At 43.3% G+C, this 17,343-nt stretch overlaps 1 protein-coding gene across 3 annotated transcripts in view; it reads right to left on the reverse strand.

The window, feature by feature from the left end:
* The window catches only part of prmt3 (protein arginine methyltransferase 3), a 286,249-nt gene that overhangs the window by 230,924 nt on the left and 37,982 nt on the right, over positions 1-17,343 (reverse strand). For 2 of the 3 annotated variants that reach the window (XM_072272744.1, XM_072272746.1), the window contains exon 8: positions 11,128-11,193. The exons of the other annotated variant lie outside the window; for it this stretch is intronic. In XM_072272744.1, coding sequence (XP_072128845.1) covers positions 11,128-11,193 — 66 coding nt within the window. The remainder of the gene's footprint in view (positions 1-11,127; positions 11,194-17,343) is intronic. 3 annotated transcript variants of the gene reach the window in all.

Raw genomic sequence — 17,343 nt, forward strand, 5'->3', positions numbered from 1 at the left:
CTTTCCTATCAGATTCTTTCTTCAACAGCCCTTGACCTTTCCCACCGACCTGACTTCACCTATCACCTTCCAGCTAGCCTCTTTCCCTTCACCCTACTTTTTTATTCAGGCATCTCCCCCCTCCTTTCTCAGTCCTGAAGAAAAACCTCAGCCCAAAATGTCGACTGTTTGTTCATTTCCATAGATACTGCCTGATCTTTGGAGTTCCTCCAGCATTTTGTGTGTGTTGCTTTCGATTTCCACATCTGCAGATTTTTACATGTTTGCTCTTCCAGTTTGACTGACTTTTACATAGTACTTTTTCTAACATCAATTAGATCTTCAAGAATTTTAATCTATACAAGTAGAAAACATGCCATGCTATAGAAAAGACACAAGTAAGCTGGAGAGTGCAGAAAAGAAAAATGAGGATGCTGTCAGAAGAGACTGCAAATGCTGGAATCTGGAGCAACAAATGATTTGCTGGAGGAACTAAAATTTTTGACAGTTTGGATCAAAAACCTGCATCAAGACTCCCTCTTACTCAAATTCAATAAAACCAAGGAGCTAATTATTGACTACAGGAGGAAGAAACAAGAGGTCCATTAGCCAGTCCTCATTAGGAGATTAGAGGTGGAGAGGGTCAGTAACTTTAAATTACCCGACGTTACCATTTTAGAGGATCTTTCATGGCACCAGCACATAGTGCCATCACAAGAAGGCACAAAAGCACCTCTACTTCTTTAGAAGTTTGTGTAGGTTCAGCATTCCATCTAAAACTTTGAGAAACAACTAGACTTACACAGTGCAGAGTATCCTGACTGGTGGCATTAATATGGAATTAGAATGGAACGGTCTACAGAGAGTGGTGGATACAACCCAGTCCATCACAGGCAAAGCCCTCCCTATCACTGAGCACATTTACAAGAAGCACTGCCAAAAGAATTCTCATGTTCTCTACACACTACTACCATTGGGCATGAGCTACAGGAGCCCTCAGATCCCACACCACCAGTTTCAAAGACAGTTATTCTCTTTCAGACATTAGATTCCTGAACCAATGTGGGTAACTTCACTCACCTCAACGCTGAACTGACTCCACAACCTGACGCAGACAATCTGACCCGACGCAGACTGGGAGACCGTTTCGCTGAACACCAACGCTCTGTCCGCCAGAGAAAGCAGGATCTCCCAGTGGCCACACATTTTAATTCCACGTCCCATTCCCATTCTGATATGCCTATCCACGGCCTCCTCTACTGTCAGGATGAAGCCACACTCAGGTTGGAGGAACAACGTCTGGGTAGCCTCCAACCTGACGGCATGAACATTGACTTCTCAAACTTCCGCTAATGCCCCACCTCCCCCTCGTACCCCATCCGTTATTTATTTATATACACACATTCTTTTTCTCTCTCTCCTTTTTCTCCCTCTGTTCCTCTCACTATACCCCTTGCCCATCCTCTGGGTTTCCCGCCTCCCCCCTTTTCTTTCTCCCTAGGCCTCCTGTTCCATGATCCTCTCGTATCCCCTTTGCCAATCACCTGTCCAGCTCTTGGCTCCATCCCTTCCCCTCCTGTCTTCTCCTATCATTTCGGATCTCCCCCTCCCCCTCCCACTTTCAAATCTCTTACTAGCTGTTCTTTCAGTTAGTCGACGAAGGGTCTCGGCCCAAAACGTCGACTGTACCTCTTCCTATAGATGCTGCCTGGCCTGCTGCATTCACCAGCAATTTTTATGTGTGTTGCCACAACCTATAGACTCACTTTCAAGGACTCTACAACTCATGTTCTCAGTAATTTTTTTCACCTCAAGCTGTTAAAACCTGATGTACCGGAACAGCCAAGCACACTAATTTCTCAATTGTGAGGAACTTTCGGACTTTAGTGGTGTTTAGTATTGTGGCTTTTATAAGTAGCCCTAATTGTTTAATGCTATTGGGTAGCGCCTTAGGATGACACCAGTTGTAAATATTACTATCAGGACAATGTTTACCTTGTTCATGTTCTATAGTCTTTCAATTTCTTCTTTCAATTTAGCATATTTCTGATGTTTTTCACTTATTAATTTCTGTGAGTTATGTGTGTTTGGAATGGCTATATCAATTAAATAAGTTGTTCTTGCTTGTTTATCCTGTATTATTATATCCGGATGATTTATTTTTTCACAGCTCAAGCTGGTAAAACTTGAGGTATGGGCATAGCCAAGCATGCTCATTTGTAAAATGCTAGGACCTTTCTGACTACTGTAGTGGTGTTCAGTATTGTGGCTTTCTGAAAATTATTATTATTGTTGTTATTATTTGCATAACGTGTCTTCTTTTGCACATTGGTTCTTTGACAGACTCTGGTATGTATAGTTTCTCATAATTTTTACTGTATTTCTTTGTTTTCCTGTAAATGTCTGTAAGAAAATAATTCTCATGGTGACATATATGTATTGGGAATAATAAATTAACTTTAAACTTTGAACTTAGAGGCACTCGTGGTCTTGATACAGGATTTTGTCTCAAAACATCAACAATTCCTTTCCTGCCACAGATGCTGCTTGACCTACTGAGTCCTTCCAGCAGACCATTGGGTGCTTCATGAGGATTCTGCCAGGACTCAAGTCACTGAGTTATAGGGAGAGGTTGGGGAGGCTAGGACTTTATTTATTGGCGCGTTGCAGAAATTTAGATATGTATGAAATCATGAGGGGTTTAGGTAGGATAAATGTACCTGGTCTTTTCTCCCCACGGTCAAGGAATCAAGAACAAGAGAGCATAGGTTTAAGACGAAAGGGGAGAGATTTAATAAGAACTTGAGAGGCAATATTTTTCACTCAATGGATAGTTATATATGGAATGAGGAAGTGGCTGAGGCAGGTACATTAACAATATCTCAAAGGCACCTGGATAGTTACATTGACAGCAAGGGTTTAGAGTAGGAGGTCCCAACGCGGGTCCATGGACCTCTCGGTTAATGGTAGGGGTCCATGGCATAAAAAAGATTGGGAAACCCTACTTTAGAGGGATATTGGCCAAATGCAGGCAAATAGAACTAGCTTAGATGGGCATTGGGGTTGGTATGGAGTTGGGCTGCAGGGTCTACTGCTGTGCTGTATGACTCTAAGTATGCATCTTCCCAAGCAAAGTTACCGAATACTTGTGCTGATAAAAAAAAATTCCTCATGCTCCTTATCATCTGACCTCCCTTAACTAATTTTCAAATCGTCTTTTATCTACACCTTACTCTCTTCCCCAGCTCTGCTTTGAAAACTGTGAAACCTCAACCTCTCCCCCCAGTGTGGGCAAGGGACACTAACATTAAACATCAAGTAGTCTCTCTTTCCACCAACGCTATTTGCTTGGCCAAGTTCTTCCATTTATGTTTCCAATCATAGCGTGCACAGTTTTGTTTTCCATTCAGAATCTACACCGTTCATTCCATACAGAAGGCTATTTCGATAACAAGAATTTTTCCGAACAAATAATAAATCAGTGTGGCAGCTTATTCAATAGAGACGATAAACTGTGCTTCACATTAAACAGTAAAACCTGCAATGGCCAATAAATGGAGACCTTCCAATATCCCAAGAACAAATCATTTTTTGCTACTGACACAGCCAAGACATACTTACTACCCTCCATCCCTCAAATTTCTTGAAAAATAGGAAAACTATTGAAAATCTATTCCAGCTTTAAAGGACATTTTGCCTGTGAGACAAAACATAGTGAATTCTGGTTAACTGGGACACATTAGGATCAGTACATTTTGGCCCAATTAAGCAGTTGTCCCAATTTGCCAAAGTTTCCTGGAAATGATTAAAAAGGTATGAAAAAGGCAAACTATCATTAAACAGAGTAACAAACTACATATTTAAGTGAAATACAGAACAAATCAGAACAGTACCATTGCTACCACAGTACTATAAAACTGTGTGTTTGTTCCTAATAAAAAACAAAGGCGGTGATAAATCAGCATGTAGGAGGGAGACTGAAAATCTGGCTAAGTGGTGCCAAAACAACAATGTTTCATACAATGTCAGCAAGACTAAGAAGCTGATTATTGACTTCAGAAGGAGGAAACCAGAGGTCCATGAGCCAGTCCTCATCAGAAGATCAGAGGTGGAGAGGGTCAGCAATTTTAAATTCCTCAGTGGAACTGTCTAGGGCCAAGCACGTAAGTGCAATTACAAAGAAGGCACAGCAGCACCTCTGCTTCCTTAGGAGTTTGCGAAGATCCGGCCTGACAGCTGAAACTCTGACAAACTTCTATAGGTGTGTGGTGCACAGTATGTTGACTGGCTGCATCACAACCTAGCATGGAAACACCAGTGCACTGGAATGGGAAATCTTACAGTCACAGTCCATCATGGGCAAAGCCCCCCCCCCCCCCACTATTGAGCACATAAACAGAAAGCGTTGTCACAGAAAAGCAGCATCCATCATCAGGGACCCCCTCAACCCAGGTCATTCTCTCTTCTCACTGCTGCGATGAGAAAGAAGATACAGAAACCTCACTAGTCACACCACCAGGTTCAGGACCAGTTATTACTCTTCAAACATCAGGGTCTGAGGTTGCACTATCACTATTCCCACAAACTACAGACTCACTTTCAAGGATTCTTTATCCCATGTTCTTGACATTTATTGCTTATATTCTTTTTCTTTCTTTTTGTATTTGCTCAGTCTGTTATCTTTTGCACACTGGTTGAATACTCAAGTCTTTCACTGATTCTGTTATGGTTATTATTCTTTTATGGATTTATTTAGTATGCCCACAAGATAATGTATCTCAGTGTTGTACATTGTGTGTATTTTTATAATAAATTTACTTTGAACTTAATAGTTATCAACAGAGAAATTCATCCAGTGTACGCTGCCATGTATGGGGGTATCTAGGGAGGCACTGCATCTCTGGTGAAGGGGCTTGACATGTCCATTCTGGGGCATATCATTCACCTTTGGGCCCCATCGGACACCCAGCTCTTACCTGTGGCTCCAAATACTCATTTGCATGTGACAGCAGCCACACCCTGGTACACTGCTTTGAAGGGAGGCCAAACCAGGTGAGGGTAGCCGGTGGGCCTCACACCCTGATGAAATCGGCACGTGCCCGTCCTAGCATGTGAAGTCAGCTCCGGCACACCAGTGAGATCCAATAACCAAGAAGGTGATTCTGCAACACCTCATAGAGAGCGAAGGGCATGATAAGGCACAGAAGATGTTATGGTTATCCACTGCAAAAAAAGACCCAGGTTTGTGACAACTGACCCGGGCTTCCAAGGTCAAGAGACTAGAATTGTTCCAGTGCAACAGCTTTTCCACATTAAAAATTCTTCCGCACAGATTTCACTGTCATCAAACGACATCCAACAGGTTGCCATTTCTTTTGATTGACTGTAAATGAACAAAATTAGCGCAGACAATCTAGTACAGATAATGGACTGGCTTCATACAATGCTTTCAATGATGGCATCCTTCAAATCTTCATTTCATTATAACATTCAAGATGATTGTTGACACCTTCAAATTCTTCATGGTTACTAACTTGTTAAAGTAGTGAAATTGTTTCATTTTCACTCCCGGCCGTTTCTGGCATCTTCAAGCCTGAATGCTTGAAACTGCAGCGAGTGTGAGCAATTTCAACTTCCTGGGTGTCGACATCTCTGAGGATTTGACCTGGTCTCAACATATTAATGCAGCTATAAAGAAGGCAAGATAGTGCTACATTTTATTAGAAGTTTGAGGAGATTTGGTTTGTCACCTAAAACACATGAAAACTGCTACAGATCTACCATGGAGAGCATTCTGAGAGGCTGCATCACCGTCTGGTATAGGACGACTACTGCACAGGATCATAAGAAACTACAGAAGGTTGAAAAGTTAGTCAGCTCTATCACGGGTACCAGCCTCTACAGTATCCAAGACATCTTCACGAACTGGTGCCTTAAAAAGGTAGCATTCATTATTAGGGACTCTCATCTCACTGTTACTGCCAGGAAGGAGGTACAAAAACCTGAAGGCACACACTCAGCAACTCAGGAACAGTTTCTTCCCCTCTGCCATTTGGTTTCTAAATGGATATTAAACCCATGACCACCACCTCCCTTTTTTCTGTTATTGCACTATTTTAATTTAACTATTTCATATACATACAGTATATATACTTACTGCAATTTTTTTTTCTATATTTGTCATGTATTGCAATGCACCACTGCCGCTGCTAAGTTATCAAATTTCATGACATATGCTGGAGATACTAAACCTGATTCTGTTTCTGATTCTGAATTCTAAAATGTCTTACTGCTTATTTCTCACCAACTATCAGTGACAAAAATTGGCTTTTGAAGACCAACACACTCAGTTGACACTACTTAAAAACTGTTCTAAGCACAGTGTAGCATCTAACAACCACACAATTTCACGCAACTCACACCTCTAAGAAAAAGTTTGGCAACAGTCTGCTGGCAAACAGTCCTAAATAAATGAAGGGAATCCCCTCTATTTTCTCAATTAGTTTTTGTTCTTATTTGTCTCCAAAAAGCAGCTGCCCTGATTAATTGATGGACCAATTAACCGGAATTTACTGTGATTTATAATGACTCAATCAGTTTTTAATAAGTTGGCTTGTTATCCAAGATCTCCATCAATCCTCTGATCATAGGTGAAGTGTTCACAATTAGGACTAATGACCCACAATAAATTATGGAAAGTCATCTTTTATGCTGCGCTGTTCCAGATCATTTCCACAGTGCTTACTCCCAATGTGACCTTGTGTTCTGATCAATTCAGCAGATAATGAGTCCTGTATACATTCTGGGAGAAGAAGTTGCAGTGGTAGAAGTGTACAAGTACTTGGGCGTTCACCTCGACAACAGACTTGACTGGAAAACCAACACCAAGCCTGTTTACAAGAAGGGGATGAGCAGACTATTTTCTAAGGAAGCTGAGATCCTTTAATGTGTGCAACAGGATGTTGGAGATCTTTTACCGGTCTGTTGTAGCGAGTGCGAACTTCTTTGCAGCTTTATGTTGGGGGAGCAGCATCGGTGCTGGTGATGCTAAAGACTAAATAAACTCATCAAAAAGGCTGGATCTGTACTTGGCTACAAAACAGACTCTTTTGAGTTAGTGGTGCAGAGAGGTCACTAAACAAACTGTTATCCATTGTGGACAATCAACACATCCTCTCCGTGACCTACTGAATAAGCAGCGGAGCATCCTTTCAGACTCATTCTACTCTGACATCACAAGAACCGTTACAGAAAATCGTTCCTACCATATGTAATCAGCATATACAACAGTTCATCTCTGTGTGAGGAGAGAACACACATCATAGTACAATAGTCTCTGCTTTTTTATTTTGTACATTTTTTGTGTATATTATTTTTCTGTATTTATTATTAGTTAAGCACACTGCTAAGTGTTTTTAAACGTTGCTGCTTTAACGAAAGAATTTCCCACTCAGGACAATAAAGTATTATTACTATTGTCATTATTATTATTATTAGCAATTCCTAAGGTAGCAACGCAAAATGACAAAGATGGATTCTGCCCTGTCAGTGGAGTCACCTCTCAGTTACCATCTCCATTTTAGGTCAAACAATCAGCTTGATGCTTAAATGGCACCTGAAAATAATCCAATCAGATGTATTGAACGAAAATGAATAAATCTGGACCAATCACCTCCCACCAACTAAGAGGATCATCAACCTGTTATGGTGGAGGCTGAGGTCCCAAGGGTAATTGCCATCTGGAGTTCAGCCAACTAGGGCTTCGCTCCCTAGTAATGGTAAAGTCAAGGGGGTGGTTCCAGACAAACAGTAATTCAATCAAGACCTTAGCGGTGGAGCTGGCGGAAGATGATGACACATCACACGACAGTGAAGGCGGAGGAAGGCTGCAGCAATGAAGGAACCCCAGTCTTATTACATTCCATGCTACTCTGGCCAAGACCTGTCAAGGATTACGTGGTGGCTGCCTGAGCATCAGCCTCCCTATGTTAAGCCAAGTCATTCACAGGCCTTCTCAATAAGGGAATCTACCCTAACATCCTGAATTAGGTCCTATGGCAATCAGCAAATGATGAAGGAGCAAGATTGTGTGGATCTCAGATCAGTCTCCAAAACTACTTGAAGACCCTTCAATAGACAACCCCTTAGGAGAACATCATACTCAACTTGAGTGATCACACTACTACTACTAACACAACAGATTCAAACATGGCAAAGTCTCTACCCAGTCTAGGTCACCATGAAAGGTCCTTGTCAACAACATCTGGGAACTGGTGACTTAAATGGGCAAGCTCTCCCACAAATAAATCTAGCAATGAACTGATATAGACAGATTCACATAATTAGTGCCGACATTGTGAGCTAAATGGCCATTTCCTGTGCTGTACTGTTCAATGGAACTCTACTGGAGACTTAAATTTCATCACTAAGAGCGGTTCAGTAGGACCACAACTGATTGAACAAACCAAAACCTAAGGGACAGAGCGCACAGCTGCCAGGTGCAAACTGTGGCAAGATATAAGATGGCGGCGGAGTGAATTTACACCGAGAAGCCTGCTACAACAGCTTCTCACCAATATACCAACTGCCGGTGCATCTGTGTGAAACCACGGACCCCTCACAATCCATAAAGGGAGAAAGTGGATACAGCCTCAGAATACAAGGACATCTCTTTAGAACAGATGAGGAAGAATTTCATTAGCCAGAGGGTGGTGAATCTGTGGAATGCATTACCACAGACAGCTGTGGAAGCCAAGACACAGGGATAAAATGCAGAGATTGATAGGCCCTTGATTAGTAAGGGTTTCAGAGGTTACGGGGAGAAGGCAGGAAAAAAGGGTTGAGAGGGATCACAAATTAACCATGATGGGATGGTGCAGCAGGCTCGATGGGCTGAATGGCCTATTTCTGTTCCTATTTCTTATTGTCTTGTGGTCTAAAAAGGCCTAGACACCTACTCAAACAATACTCTAAAAGAGAAAACTGTTATGTGTTGTTGAAAATAAGCACAGCCAGCGAAAATAATTTTTTTTTGCACATTTCCAGGATTTTTTCTTTTCCAGCTGTATGTAAATTTGTTTCCAATTAACTTACCAGTCAGTTCTTGAGATGTGTGTGGATACTTGAGCAACCGGAGGAAACCCCACAGTGTTGGAACCAAACGTTAGACTCAAATCCAGGTTTAAAGTACTGTGGGTCAACACTTATCACTGCACCACTGTGCTGCACATACTAGATACAAACCTACTGAAACTAATTGTTAAATTGGCTTATTATTGTCACATGTCCAAGGTACAGTGAAAAAGTTGTCTGGCACACCGTTCATACAGATTGATTCATTAGAACCTTGCACAGAGGTAGTACGAGGTAAACAATATTAAGAGTGACACACACAAAATGCTGGAGGAACTCAGCAGGTCAGGTAGCATCCATGGAGAGGAATACAGTCGATGTTTCGAGCTAAGACCCATCGTCAGGACTGGAAAGGAAGGGGGAAGAAGCCAAGATAAGAAGATAGGGGAGGGGAAGGAATGTAAGCTGGAAAGTAATAGGTGAAGCTGAGGGGAAAGACAGGTGGGGGGGATGAAGTGAGAAGGTGGGAGGTGATGGGTGGAAGGCAAAGAGCTGAAGGAGGAATCTGATAGGAGAGCAGAATGGACCATGGGAGAAAGGGAAAGAGGAGGGGCACAAGAGGGAGGTGATAGGCAGGTGGGGAGAGGAGAAGGTAAAAGAATGGAGCCAGAATAGGGAATAGAAAAGCAGAGAAAGGGGTGTAATTACCTGAAGGTGGATAAAATAGATTTTCATGCTGTCGGGTTGGAGGCAACCCAGATGGATTATGAGGCGTTGCTCCTCCGATCTGAGAGAAGCCTCATTGTGGCAGTAGAGGAGGCCATGAATCGACATGTTGGAATGGGAATGGGGAGTGGAACTAAAAGGGCTGGCCACAGGGAAATCCTCTCTATTGTGGATGGAGCAAAGATACTCAGCAAAGCCATCCACAATCTAAATTAGGTCTCACTGGGGGCTGCACTGGGAACAAATTGCACAATAAAGTCCAACGGCTACAATGAAAGTATAGTTCAGGTAGACAAAAAGGTGTAATATCATAATGAGGTAATTAAACATGAATAACTTAAAACTATATGTGTAACCACTCAGTAAATGTGTTGGTAATGTGTCTAACGACCACCCAGAAACTTACGGACTGCACCAAGCACAATTATCGGGCTGTTGGTTATTGACGCAAACAATGGATTGATTTCACTGTACGTTTTGATGTGCAAAAGTCTTGTGTCCAAATGCGAATGATGAAAAACCCGATTCTGATACGGGTCTCTGTTGTGGACTGAGAGTGGGAAGGCGGCAGGGAGAGGGGAATCATGTTTGGAAAAGGGGGGAAGGAGATGGGAGGGAGCAGGAAGCACCAGAGAGGCATTCTGTAATGATTAATAAACCAATTGTTTGGAATCAAATGACTTTGCCTGGTGTCACAGGGCTGGGTGTATCTGCACCCGCAACACCCCCCACCCTGGCACTCCTTCTCTGCCAGCTGTCCCACACCCATTCCCACGATGCTCCACCCTCACCATTCCCAACATCCTTCCCTCCCGCCAGATTTACCAACTCGCTCTTGGCTCTGCGTTGACAAATACAGTACTGTGCAAAGGTTTTAGGCAGCCTATATGTGCCCAAGACTTTTGCACTACTGTGCATGTGCCAAATAAAGCTAAACTTATCTTTATGGAGGCAGCACAGGCATACTGTTCATGAATTCAAGAGGGGAGAAAAAAGATCATAGATTACAAACGATGGTACAATTTTTAAACTCAGATTACCCAGTGGAACCACATCCCTACGTATTCTTGCATTTCTATGTATCTCCTAGGTTTAACAAGCAACATGCAAATAAACAGCTCAAAATTGCTTCCCCAGCTGTCCCATTATACGTGGCTGATAACACTTTGGGATACCACACAACGTAATGACAGCAATGATCTGTACTTTTGTTATCAGCACCCTCCAGTTTCTATGCACCGAAAAAAAATATTAATGCATTATAAACTCCAAGACTATTAAATCAAACCCTTTCAAGATCATCTGCAACAAGAGGGCAGTAACTGAGCCAGCAGCTGCTAGGTAACATACCTTGTCCTTGAAAATATGTGGGTTGAAGTACATGAAATCCCTGTAGCTTTCTGTCCGCACTTTGTCCTGCAAATTTATGGTCAAGGATAGAATAAGTTCAAACAAACAGCATGTCTTAAATGGCAGCCTTTAACAGGATTGGCAAAATATTTGTAAACTCCCTTTCATCTTTCCTACAGCAAATTATCAATTCATTTTTACAAAGATATGTATTTAATGAGTCAAACAACTAATCCCAACCTTAGGCATAGCATTTTATCATTTTCAATTCATAGTATACATTCAATCTCTGACAAAAGCTCCCTCTACCCAGGGTACCAGAGAAGCACTGGAAATACACCAGTGTTGAAAAGAAACATCTCATAATGAACTTCACACCCATAACACTAAGGCACAAATGGAAAATTATTGCAAATAATTTTTTTCTTAGAAATTGCAGTAAGACATTTCTACATTGTTTAAGTAAATTACGAGGGGTGATTGATAAGTTTGTGGCCTATGGTAGAAGGCGTCAATTTTAGAAAACCTAGCACAATTATTTTTCAACATAGTCCCCTCTTACATTTACAGACTTAGCCCAGCGGTCATAGGACATATGGGCCTTGGACCTCCAGAAAGTGTCCACAGCAGGGGTGATTGATAAGCTTGTGGCCTAAGGTAGAAGGAGATGAGTTAATACGGCTCTCGTTACATGCACATGCATTCAGCTCCTTGAGTGATTACGCAGAAAGTTTGAAGTTAATAATTCATCAGGGGTGATCAATAAGTTTGTGGCCTAAGGTGAAAAGAGATGAGTTATTAACTTCAAACTTTCTGCATAATCACTCAAAGAGTTGAACTGCATGTGCATGTAACAAGAGCTGTATAACTCATCTCCTTCTACCTTAGGCCACGAACTTATCAATCATCCCTGCTGTGGACACTTTCTGGAGGTCTAAGATCTGTATGCTCCACGACCACTGGACTAAGTGTGTAAATGTAGGAGGGACTTATGTTAAAAAATAAATGTGCTAGGTTTTCTAAAATTGACTCCTTCTACCTAAGGCCACGAACCTATCAATCACCCCTCGTATGATTAGTGCCTTAATGTTTCACAACATTAGCACTGCTGTGCTAAAATGCTCAAGAGGGCTCGCCTGCAGTTAGGACTATGAAGAGAAAATCCAGAGCATCCAGGCCTAATTCGGAGCTGCTCTCCCCCACCCCCCCCCCCCCCAAGTATTCACTCAGATGCTGGGATCTCAAGTGTTGTGTTTTATGTTGTTCTACCGAGCATTATCAACATGTTATGTTGGCACCAGGTTTGTCGACACTTGTGGGCTGCCCCCAGCACACCCTCAGGATGTTTTGGCTATTAACGCAACAGAAGTATTTCACTGTAGTTTTAGATGTACACATAACAAACTTGAATCTTGAAACAAAGGGACAGGGGCTGGCTGGTGGCACAATGACATCAGCGCTGGATTCTGGAACGAAGGTTCCCGGGTTCGAAACTAGTCGGGGCCGCTCCCGAGTACGCTTTCCATCCGTGCCGGGTTGAGTATCAAGATTGCAACTCGACCTCGTAAAATAAAGAGAAAAACACTGCGAAATATCTGCGTGAGGAGTGGCGCGCCACACAGTCTCTCTCTCTCACTCCGTGCCTTTTAAAAGCATGAAAAAGATATCGTCCCGCCAACATCACACACGCACGCACGTCCACGCACACACACAAACCAACACACATACAAAAAAATTTTTTTTAAAATAAACAAAGGGATAGGAGTGGTAAGGCAGACCAGATTAACAGTGTTTATGCCGTGATTGAATACCTGTATTGAATGTGACAATGTATGGTCCTCATTATTTAAAAGCAAGCAGACTGATCTGAGGAGTCACATTTCAAATAGATGGCAGAGAATGCAGCTGGAATTTACACACAGCATTTATTTTGTTTAATGAAAGAAGAACAATTCAACAATACTGTGATTTGACATTTGGTGTCAGTCAGATCTGCAGAAGCTTGCAAAGGCTGACCAACTGGTTCGGTGAAGGTGAACAATCTTTACACAGTCCACTGTCCTTAACGCTCAGTTCTACCCGAGCTGAAATAGCTGGATTCCTTGATGTGATTGCAAGCTGCAGCCATTTGTTTTTCAATCTTAAAACAAAAAACATCAAGGGAAAACATGTCCCATTTCCTCTGAAGTCCTTGGGATAAGAAACCTCATAAGCATTTGGCCATTTAACTTTGATACATGTATCTTGAAGACGTTCAAGCCTTTATTTATTTATTTAGAGGATCCAGCACAGAATAGGTCCTTCAGGCCCTTTGAGCCACAGCAGGCCCAGCAACCCCCGAAGGATGAGGGGAGATTTGATAGAGGTTTACAAAATAATGAGGGGTATACACAGAGTAAATGCGAGTAGGCTCTTTCCATTTAGATTAGGAGAGATAAACACGAGAGGATGTGGCTTTAGGGTGAAAGGGGAGAGATTTAGGGGGAACATTAGGGGGAACCTTCACTCAGAGAGTGGTGGGAGTGTGGAACGAGCTGCCATCTGACGTGGTAAATGCGGGCTCACTCTTAAGTTTTAAGAATAAATTGGATAGACACATGGATGGGAGAGGTCTGGAGGGATATGGACTGGGTGTGGGTCAATGGGACTAGCGGAATAAAGTTTCAGCACAGACTAGAGGGGCCGAATGGCCTGTTTCCTGTGTTGTAGCATTCTGTGGTTCTATGGTCAGGCATGATCTATGGAAATGAATAAACAGTGGACGTTTCAGGCAGAGACCCTTCTTCAAGATGGAGAAGGAAGGGAAAGATACCAGAATAAAAAGGTGGGGGAGAAGGGAAGGAGGTTAGCTAGAAGGTGACAGGTGAAGCCAGGTGGGTAGGAAAGGTAAAAGGCTGGAGAGGAAGGAATCTGATAGGAGAGGAGAGTGAACCAAAGGAGAAAAGGAAGGAGGGGGGCACCGGGGAGGCAGTAGACAGGTGAGAAGAGGTCAGAATGGGAGGAAGAGGAAGGGAGGGGAAATATTCTCACTGAAAGGAGAAATCGACATTCATGCCATCAGGTTGGAAGCTACCTAGGGGGAATAAAAGGTGTTGCTCCTCCGCCCTGCGGGTGGCCCCATGTTGACACACGAGGACGCCATGGACATGACTGAATGGAGATGGGAATCGGAATTAAAATGTTTGGCCACCAGGAAGTTCTGCTTGTGCTGGATGGAGTGGAGGTGCCCGTCGATGTGGTCGCCCAATTTACGATGGGTATCACCAATGTAGAGAAGGCTGCATCGGGAGGACCGGACATATTAGATGACCCCAGCAGATTCACAAGTGAAGTATTGTCTCACTTGGAAGGACTACTTAGGGCCCTGGACAGGTGAGGGAGGAGGTGTATGGGCAGGTGTAACACTTGGTCTACATGTCAGTGGGGGGAGATTAGTTAAGGGATGAAAGAATAAGGGAATTGCAGACGGAGCGATCCCTGTGAATAGGTGTGGGGGGGAGGGGGAGGTAAAGATATGTTTAGTGGTGAGATCCCTTTGGAGGTGACAGAAGTTGCAGAGGATGATGCGATGGATGCAGAGGTTGATGGGTTGGTAGATAAGGAAATGAAGAACTCCTATCACTGTTGACGCAAGTTGGCGAATGAACAGGTTAGAACTTTATAGACAATAGACAATAGGTGCAGGAGTAGGCCATTCAGCCCTTCGAGCCAGCACCACCATTCACTGTGATCATGGCTGATCATCCACAATCAGTACCCTTTTCCTGCCTTCTCCCCATATTATGAGGGGTATAAACAGGGTAAATGCAAGCAGGCTTTTTCCACTGCGGCTGGGTGCGACAACAACTAGATGTCATGCGTTAAGAACGAAACGTGAAATATTTAAGGGGAACATGAGGGGAAAATTCTTCACTCAGAAGGTGGCGAAAGTGTGGAAGGAGCTGCCAGTGCAAGTGGTGAATGCGAGATTATTTTCAATGCTTAAGGGAAATCTGGATAGGTACATGGATGGGAGGGGTATGGAGGGCTAAAGTCAGGGTGCTGGTTGATGGCACTAGGCAGTTTAAATGGTTCAGCACAGACTAGATGGGCTGAAGGGACAGTTTCTGTGCTGTAGTTTTCTATCACTGTGGAAATTGGTGCTAATTCAGATGATGCAAAGGACTGCAAAGGAGCGAACCAAGAGCAGATCCTCTTAGACACCCCCAGGGCATAACAAAGGAAACAGCAGGAGGAGGCCAAAAGGCCCTTCAAGCCTATTCCATCATTCATTGAGATCACGACTGACATCCTACCTCAAGTATCTCACTCCTGACTTATTCTAACAGTACAGGCATGGGGACGGAGCCATTGTGGTGATTCTCCCTGTGAGCAAGGCAGCAAAGTCAGATGAGAGGGGTGCTGGCGGGGGTGGGGGGCAGGGAAGGACTCAAGGACATTCAAGGCAGCAGAGAATTCGAGAACAAGGAGGGACAGGTTGCCTTCGTCATTGTGATAGGGGAAGGGTAAAGTGATTTTAACTGTGATTAAAGGTCCTTAGTGAAGATGTATATCCTTAATGTTACTTGTCTGCTCCTGTCATCCACAAATTCCTATACCATGGGCACAGACTACCTTAGTTACTGAAATGTAATAAATGGAACCAAATACTACATATTATCCAGCAAACAATCATAAGTTCGACTTTAAGCTAGTGGAAGGTCACTGATAAAGCAGCTGAATATCACGAACACTGCCGCTGCCTTGAGGAACTCCTATGCTAGTGCTGAGATGAAGGATAACTTAAAAAAACACAACTATTTCATTTTACTTTATTTATGTTATTTAGAGATGCAGCATGGAACCGGTCCTTCAGGCTCAATGAGCTACACTGTCCAGCAACCCATCTATTTAGCACTTAGCTTTATCATAGGACAATTAACGTGCTAACAGGTACGTCTTTGGACTGTAGGAGGAAACCAGAGCACCAGGAGGAAACCCATGGAGTTCACGGGTAGAGCAAACAAACTTCTTACACAGTGCTGCGATTGAACTCTGAACTCTGAAACGCCCTGAGCCGTAATAACATCGTGCTAACCGCTGTGCCACCATAGCATTAGCATTTCCTTCGTGTTAGGTTTGATTCCAGCCATTGCTGAGCTTTCTTCCTGATTCACACTGAATTCCACTTTACCAGGCCTTGTTGCTGCCATGACGAAAAGGGCCCTCATTCTCACTTCACTTCTGAATTCAACACTTTAGCTCAGGTTTGGGCCGGGATATAACAAGACTGTGGGCTCTGGATAAAACAGTGAACAGCTAATGCCGTTGTTAGTAAAAGGATTGGGACAAGTACAGTATATTCCTTGGGGATCCCAGGACCTGGAAGGGCTGAAAAACACCCTGCCCAGCCTACATGAGGGTGCAGGGAAGTGGATTAGGGCCTTTGAGGAAGAAACCACGGGACGAATGTTGGCTATGGGAGATTTAAAGGCGCTGCTGATAAGGCTGAAGGGAACCTCCAAACTATAAGAGTTGATGGAAGCGGCTGGCATACAGAATGCGGACAGCACACTGATTGACGGGGCCAGATTTGACACAGTGAGGCAGAGGGTATGGGGGTCCCTCAGGGAGCTCTATCCACCCAGAATGGACCCCAAAGCCATGAAAGGGGATCCACTGGGAAACACTGAAAATCCAGTAGCCTACATAGAAAATCAGTTGGAAAAATGGAGACTGGAAATTGAACAAGAGGTGGAAGGCAACCCGTTTATGACCTGGATGTTCCGAAGTGCTGTTTTGGATGCGATGCCTTCCCAAGTTAAGTTTAAACTTGGGGAAGTGGCCGGACTGATGTCAATGACCCCACAGGAATTCAGGGACCACGTAGCCCATACGGTCGAAAAATATCGAAAAGACAAACGAAAGTTGACTGAGGAGCAAGAAGCAAAGAAAGCTGCTACAAATGCAGCTTGAAGAACTTAAAAAGAAGGAAAAAGAAAAAGGCAAGAAGATGCAGCCAGCAATGACCGATTTAAGCACAGCCGTTGAAATGAATGAAATGCCATTATATGGAGGGACCGGTCGTGCCGTAAGACAGAGTCCGGAAAACCCCATGCCAATAATAAACATCTTTGGGGAAGCTTTTCCCGCAAATGCCCTATCAGGGACAGAATAAATTTAAACAGCAGCCCTGACAGGACTGGAAATCCCAAGGAAGGGGGCAGAGAGATAACA

This window comes from Mobula birostris, chromosome 11 (genome assembly GCF_030028105.1).
Source record: "Mobula birostris isolate sMobBir1 chromosome 11, sMobBir1.hap1, whole genome shotgun sequence".
Classification (NCBI taxonomy): domain Eukaryota; kingdom Metazoa; phylum Chordata; class Chondrichthyes; order Myliobatiformes; family Myliobatidae; genus Mobula; species Mobula birostris.